This window comes from Nannospalax galili, unplaced genomic scaffold, assembly GCF_000622305.1.
Source record: "Nannospalax galili isolate Female #2095 unplaced genomic scaffold, S.galili_v1.0 scaffold881, whole genome shotgun sequence".
Lineage (NCBI taxonomy): Eukaryota > Metazoa > Chordata > Mammalia > Rodentia > Spalacidae > Nannospalax > Nannospalax galili.
Window position 1 is genome coordinate 983,817 of NW_008344709.1, and position 8,273 is coordinate 992,089.

The window sequence follows — 8,273 nt, forward strand, 5'->3', positions numbered from 1 at the left end:
GAAAGTCCTTTCCATTTCCTAATTCTTGCTTTTCTGTTTAAGTTTGCCTCACACATGCTCTGGCGGGCTTAAATGAATGATAGTGGAAGATGCTGAATGGGAGAGACTTTCTTTCCAGTAGGTAGAACTTCAAAGAAAAGCAAAATACCAACTAAGATCAAGCTATTTTGATGATGAGTGGATGAACAGTACTTAGAAATACAAGCACATTAAGCAGACAAAAGATAATGCATTATTATACAGTGGGCCACAACACTTTTTCTGTTACATATTCCAAGTCGGTGTCATGTGTGAAGATTCCAAATTGAAATTTCACATAGTGGCATAGAAAGCATTCCAAGGTAATGGATTCAACCCACCGTGTCTTTCTAACCCTCGGAATTAGGTCCCTTCCCATGAAGTATTTTCCTCAAAGCTGACTTTACTTCCTTATTCCTCAAAGTGTAGATCAAAGGGTTCAGCATTGGTCCTACCAAATTCATTAGTATTTGCACCACAGTTCCCAGCATGGGGTTGGGCGTTGGCTGCAGATAGATGGTGATGATGGGTCCATAGGCACAGAGGATAGCAATGAGGTGGGCACTACACGTGGAGAAGGCTCGCTGACGTCCTTCTGTGGTGCTGATATTCAAGATGGAGACTGTGATTCGTGTGTAAGACACAAGAATCAGGAGAAAGCAGACAAGGGATACTAGACCAACATTAGTGAAGCTCACTCTCTGTGCTAAGGATGTATCAGCAGAGGCCAAGGGTAAGATTGCAGGTATATCACAAAAGAAGTGGTCTACTTCATTGGGACCACAGTATGGTAAGACGAAGGTGAGGGATGTCAAGATACTGGAATGGAGGCAACCCAACAGCCATGTGCCCACAGCCAGGGCCACACAGATTCTAGAGTTCATGATAACTGAGTACCGCAGTGGGTAACATATGGCAGTAAAGCGGTCATAGGCCATCACAGTATACAGGAAACATTCAATGCTCCCAAGGAAATGAAAGAAAAAGAGCTGGGAGATGCAGTCTTTGTAGGAGATGAGTCGGCTGAGTCCCATAAGGTACAGTAGCATTTTAGGGCATGTCACAGAGGAGAAACCCATGTCAAATACAGACAAGTTCCCCAGGAAGAAATACATGGGTGTGTGAAGACCGTTGGAAGAAATAACAGCCACCAGAATAGACACATTTCCCAGCAGGGTGCAGACATAAAAGGGCAGGAATAAGACAAAAAGCACAGTCTCCAGGCCCTTTGTGTGTGGGATTCCCAGGAGGATGAACTCAGTCACCATGGAGCAGTTCTTCCTCTCCATCAGAGCCAGCGCTAGGGAGGGCGGGGCAGCAGAGGGCATGGAGAATGTCCTAATTTGTGCTCAATGAAGTGAACATGTTAGGAAATGAAATTTAAATGATTGTCTTTTGTCTCTAAACTATGGGACGACTGCTTGTAAACCCATTTATAAGGCGTTATTATCAACATCCAAGTCATAGCAAACTCTTTGGTTCATCAAATAGTTTCCTTGCACTGATTCCAAATGCAGTTGTTCCTTATCAAAATAATGTTGAAAAAAAGATCATGTCAGAGAAGGGAAGGACAGGATCCAGCAAATATATGTTGCTCTCACCCCATAGTGGAGGTTCATCAAGACTCAGGATCATTGAAGGGTTTTTCTGTCACCAGAGGGATGAGCTACAACTGGAAAATCATTGTTTGTGGTACATCACCACCACAGAATTGTATGTTACCACTTCAATAACACTGTTAAATTAGTTTATTTACCGCCTCTTTACCCCTTCCACTAAATTATTCAGAAATTCTGTTTGCCTTCTTGGTTCTTGTGAATGGAAGAAACTTGGTACTGTTGTGTAAAAGATCAATGGACTCCAACCAAGAGCTATACATAGCCTGTTATATGACCCCCCAAAAGTTCTGACTGAAAGCCATTGAATAGAAATCAAAATTAATATACCTAGGTATTGACGAACTGACCATTTCCATTTGAAAAAGCATTTGAATCAAGTACAAATTCCTATTTGCAAAGGGAAATGTTAAGAATGGGGTCTGTGAGCTAGTATGCAAAAACAATGGGGTAAAAAACAGGCAATTAAAGTCTTATTCTTTTATCCAATAGTCCATGTTCCAATTGATCCTAAACTCTGAGAACATTTATAATCAAAGACTTCAAATTCTCTTCTTCACTAGATGTATTAGATATGAAAAATATACAGCATTTACATGACTTACAAGGAGGAAGTTTGGTCTTTAACTTCTGTCCATTGGTCTTTCTATAACTGTTAGTCTAAATTGAAATTTGAGAGCTCAGCATAAACCAGTGAGGGATCCTCTCCATTGATTTCTACAGCTCTTCTTTGCCAAAACATCTCAGATAATTATATAAAGCAGAATGTGCTCTCTCTTCAACAAAGACATCTTCTACGACACTAATAGCTTCACTGGCTCCTCATATACGGCAATTCAAATGTCCTTGGGGGCATTGGAATCTCCTGCATGAGTCCTACTCAAGCAAGTTGCATAACAAAGGGAGCAATTAGATATTAATAAGAGATCTTGCTAAAGTCCAATATGAAAATGCTTCCTCTTGCCGCATGACTGTGAAATTAAAAAGAAAAAATAAAAAGGCCGAGCCAAATCTAGACATCACATTTCTGTAACTGACCTGTGGAAAGAAGAAAATGTGGTGGATATAACTCAATCTTAGAACATATGTGGAAATCATTCTTCAGTATGATCTCATATTATAGTGTTGCTCAATAACAACTATGTATCTGTTTTTATGTATCAATTTCACATATTTTAATATAAGATTTTCATAATCCTTTCTACAAAATGAATTGAATGAATCTCCCTCAAATCTCACATTAAAAATATAACCTATTTGAACTATTAGACTATATTAAATGACAGCATTAAATGTGGAATTTAAGGTCAAATGAGGTTGTAAGGGTGGGCCTTCTTGATACAATAGAAGCAATATTCTTTTTTCCCCCTCTCCGGCGAGATAGAGTTTATTGGATTTGGAGAGTCGCAGGGGGTGGCTCTCAGCTCGGGAGGAGTAGCCACCATCTTGCAGGCTGCTGGCTGGGGGCTTTTATAGGAGGTTACAGTCTAAGCACAATCAAGCACTGAGGTTTAGGTTTCAATAAAGACGTCTCTTTCCTCAACTAAGGTTTTTATAAAGAGAAAATTCATACCAGAAGCTAAGAAAATAAAATGTTCTTTTTTTTTTCTTTTGTGGGAGAAGTTCCACATATTAAGTAGTGATTGTTTCTTTCAAAACACTGCACAAATAAAATGTACTTCAATACGTAGTTAGTCCTATGAAAGAAGTAAATGTAGTGGCTGCTTGAAGCGTTTAAAGGGTTGGTAAACTTTCCTGGAAGCATTAGCAATCCTGATACAGGCATGCCGAACACAATCTCTGCAAGGCTGAACTGGCGATTCATCCTCTCTGCAGAGCCCTACCACACAGCCTGCTTCTCAAGCATTCCGCGAGGTAGACCTAGGCCATCTGTGACGGAGTGGCTATATCGAGTGAATTACAATGTCTCCTAGCTTGTGCATTAACTCTCAGATATAAAGAAACAAAAGAAACATGGAGGCGTGCTGGAGATTGCTAACAGAAGCTGAAAGAGACAAGAGCAGTTCTTCTGTGGGCATGCGATCCTGGTGCTTGCCTCCAGAGCTTTGAGAGAATACATTTTGGTTGTTTCAGCCCATGAGGTTTGCAGTAGTTCCCTACGGCACTTCTAGGTACCCAGTACGGACTTTTGTACTGGCAAGTGGAAAGTGGCTATCACAGTACAGAAAATTTGGAAATACCTCTGGAGTTCAGTCAGGCCTGGAAGCTAGAGGAATTCTGAGGTGTGTTACAGAAGTCAGCCTAGAGTTCCAGGAGGAGATTGTTGGTAGAAACATGCAGGCTGCTGGCTGCTGGGAGAAGCAATATTCTTTTACAAAGAGGAAGATTAGAAAAAAAGGAAAGATCCCCTTATCTCTTTTTTTCCATCCATTTTTCTAATCTGTGTCTCCTAACCCCTGAGGATGTAGTAGGGAAGTGTCTACCCGCAGGCTTTCTAAATCAACCATGATGCAAATCTTCATCTTGAATGGTATAACCTCAAGACATTTGAGAAAATAAATTAATGTTATTTATGTCAAGTGGTCTACAGCAGTTTTTTTTGTGACAATTGTAGTAGACTAAAATAGTTCCAGTTCTTTGGAAGTTTCCTACTAATTTTATTTGGAAATATAATTCCTATTACTAGACTCAACAAACAGCTTTATCAATTGACAAAACTGAATTTCCAAAGCAAAGATTATTCACCGTGATTTTTCAGAATCAAATATATACACATGTATATATGAATTATTTAACAAATATTAAGGACATATACTACAACATAAAGAAAATTTTGATGGATCTGTTCTTTATTTTGCATGATTCTATATCTTTATAGTCTGAGAAGAGGATCTCTTCCATGTAACACAAAATTCATGTTATCAAAGAACCGAAGATATATGAAACATTAGTTAATGAAATAGAGAAAAAGACATCAACAATGTCAAAATTTAACTCTGAAAACACTCCAAAAAAGTTCCTCTGCAATGCCAATTTCTGGAAAAAAGACATTTAACAATTATGAGAGAGTGAGAGTGAACAGAAACTTTCATGGAGCCAACAGGTGAAGCTCTGTCAGAATAATTTATCAAAAATGCTGAACTGCTTACAAAACCCACTCATAATCATGGAAATATGAATATTCACATGAATTATTTCAATTGGCAACCATGTATCAAGTTACTGAAAATCTCCCAGTTTTATGGGTCAGGAATCCAGGCATTGCCTAATCGGGTGCCTGGGGTTCAGGATCTCTTAGGAGATTGCTGTCAAGCTACCAGTTGGGACCTCAGGCACATCTGAGGTGACAGCTGGGGCCTATGACCTTATTTTTACATATTGACACCAGATCAATGATTAAAATATAATCCCGTGCCCGCTCACAGGTCCTTAAAATCACTTGTTCATTCTACAATTCACAGACACAGCCAGAAATTTTTATTTAAAATATTTTCAAATTTTCTTTGAAATCTTATTGAAAACAGAGCACCAGGGCTATTTTGATTAATGTGTTGAGTATTTAGATCAGGTTTTTTAGGATTTGTGGGGGTTTCAATTCACTGATCTGAAAATGTTGTTATTCACATGTTAGAGTGCTTTCTGTTATGCTCAAAATCGATCCCAACATCCAGGGAAGCAATCCCTCCTTTTAATATAAAACACTCTGTTTCTAATAATGTCTTCCCATTAAAGTATGTTTTAATTTTTCTAGAAAAAATTCCTTGTTTTGTGGTTATCAATGTGCCAAATAAATCTAACTCAATTATCAACAGGCATTTTTCTACAAATTTGAGACCATTGCTCATGTATGCTTTCTACTTATATAGTTTAGTTTCCTCACGTATTGCATTCGTAATAGTTCAACACTGTTCAAGTTGTCAGTCCCTTGGAAGTAAAACCTCAGGCTTAAAGGCAAAATTATATGTATAATGATGCATAGGTTGGACCTAGGACATGAAAATATTCACAAATATCTGTTGAATAAATGAATCAATGGCTTTACCCTGCCATAAGTATGCTTGCATTGGTGTTGCTTTACTTTTATGTCCGTAGTATCAGTACTCCCACTCCAGATGAAAGAAAGAAAAATGACAACTCCATCTCTCTGCCTTGTATTTTGGAGATTTGTCCTTTCTTTTTTCCTATCACAAATTATTTTTTGTTATTACACATTTGCATCTTAAACTACTGATTTTTTTTTCTTTCCCATGGGGAAGATGCTCTTCAGGGAGGGAAGGGAGATACTGTGAAAAATATGATGCCTAACTTCATAGGCCAATCTGGTTTTATTTAAATGAACTCTATATACCACCTTTTCCCTTATATTCATTTACTAATAGCATTTTAAAAATTCTAGTTTGTCATACATTGTGGGAAATAGGAAAAAATACAGTTCATCTAAGCCAGGTGGAGATTTTGTGATCTGTGCTAGTAGCTTTGTACCTGTGTGATACTAGGAATAGTAACACACATTAGAATAATCAAAGGAGAAAATTAGCTGCCTGGGGGGGGGGAGATTGGAAACTATTTAAAAAGCTGGAGATTTCCCCCTCACTGTGTTTAAACTTGGGTCTTCTGCATTGTTTTAGAAGACACTGCATGCCGCACCATTCCCAAGACTCCAGGGAGTATAGGACTTCCTTTAATAAATATGGACCGTGGCTTAGATCATAGTTGTAAGCATCTGCTTGGAAGGTGATATGAACAAAGTGTTAGAATGGAAATGTGCTACTCTCACAATTACATATGAATGAGGCACAGGATGGTATTTCCATTAGCAGAACAGCAGCAGGAAAAATCGGAGACAGGTGTTTGGGTTTCTCTGCTACTTTTTTTCAGGAGAATAATGCTGAGTTCTGCGGCTTTTAAGCTGAAAGTGGTTACTTTCCAAACAAGAGTACAAGCATTCAGTATCATAACCAGGTCCTTGTACATAGGACTGAAAAACTTTTTAGAACTATTCTAGAAGAACTACAAGTTTACTTGAGGAACATTCATCTTATCTCCACTGGATGAATCCTATCTGCAAAGCAAATATACTGCTACTTCAAACGTTTTGTTAGTTTTTTTTTTTTTTTCTGTTTTGGTCTTTTTCTGAGACAGGGTCCCCTGTAGCACTAGCTGGTCTGGAACTCACTATGTAGATCAGGCTGTCCTTGAACTCACAGAGATCCACATGCCTCTGCCTCCCAAGTGCTGGGATTAAAGGCATGTGCCACCATGCCCGGCTCAAACATCTTTTTATCCTGAAACATTTTTAAATTGTCAGTGATGGAATGTTCTCCAAACCAATGGGAGCTGGGGCCTAGGCTTTGAACGATAAGATCTGGTTCAATTTTTATGTGGTTATTGGTGCATTTGAATGTAGGAGTTAAGTAAATTGAGTACCATTACTTTACTTCATCTACAAAGTTAAAATGATAATTCTTTCCCTGTATGCATTTTTTTTCAAGTGGGACACCTGAATGTAAAAGATTTTTTTGAATTACAAATCTCTATTTTTATGCAAATGTAAACTGATTATTTTTCTAAGTACTATTAAAATAGAAATTCAAATCTGAGAAGATCTAGATTAATGGTATTTTTAATAAGAAGTTTATTGAGATATAACTAAAATACTGTAAATGTCTTTTTCCCATTTTTAAAAATTATTTAGTAACCACATACTTAGAAGAAGCATTTCATTACATCAGAATTGACATATTCAATAACGATTTGCTGAGCTAGGCTGCGTCTCTTACAAAATTGGCTATACATTTTTAGGTTTAAAGTTGAATTACTACAGTTATACAATATTGTACTCAGTATAAACCCTATAAGACATAACCCTATAAGATTAAATGAGGTTTTAACCTTTAAAAAAGATCTCCATTCCATTATTAAAATACAGAGTTTCATACAGAAAAATTCATTTTTAATGCCATCAACATTAAGATGTTTGTACATGCATTTCTAATCTCTATATATCTGATTATTATTAGTCACAGTGGGTTACTTTCTGAGCTCCTTGGCATCTGAGCATGGATATAAAGTCATTTAGATTTCAATCATAATGTTTCTCACATCTATTAATTGTTAAGGAGCAAATTTATGCTTTGAAGAATCATTATTTTTTTAATCACTTTTAAAAATGTTTAATAACTACATGATTAGAAGCAGCATTTCATTACAGCTTTAACATATTCAGTAACACACTCCAGAGCAAGAATACATCTCTTTCACAAGTGGCTGCAAGTTTCTAGGTTCACAGTTGAGTTAATACAGTTATACAATATTTAACTCAGTATAAGCCCTGTAAGACATAAAATTGAATGAGTTTTTTAACCTTTAAAAAAGATCTCCATTTCATTTTAGAATATATTGTTCCTTGCAAAAAGACTCATTGTTTTGCTAGTAACACTGAGATGTTGACGCATGCATCTCTAATCTGTATGTATCTGATTATTACTAATCATAATATGTTGCACTTGGATCCTTGGCAGCTCTGTATGTCTATAAAGTCATAGGGTAGATTCCATAGCAATGTTTATCACCTCTACTAATTAGCACGACGTAAATTTCCATGCTTCCTCCTCAAATATAATACATTTTTAAAAATTTGTTGATTTGTGTGTGTGTGTGTGTGTGTATCACACAGAA

General features: G+C 37.1%; 1 protein-coding gene across 1 annotated transcript; it reads right to left on the reverse strand.

Annotated features, from left to right (window-relative positions):
- Positions 1–365: 365 nt before the first annotated feature.
- On the reverse strand, positions 366–1,307 carry LOC103740372 (olfactory receptor 958). The gene has a single exon (XM_008840952.1). The coding sequence runs from the start codon at positions 1,305–1,307 to the stop codon at positions 369–371; it is 939 nt and encodes a 312-aa protein (XP_008839174.1). The 3' UTR covers positions 366–368.
- Positions 1,308–8,273: the final 6,966 nt, after the last annotated feature.

Coding starts and splice junctions, on each gene's coding strand:
- LOC103740372 (XM_008840952.1), bottom strand. CDS start 1,307: ATGGAGAGGAAGAACTGCTCCATGGTGACTGAGTTCATCCTCCTGGGA.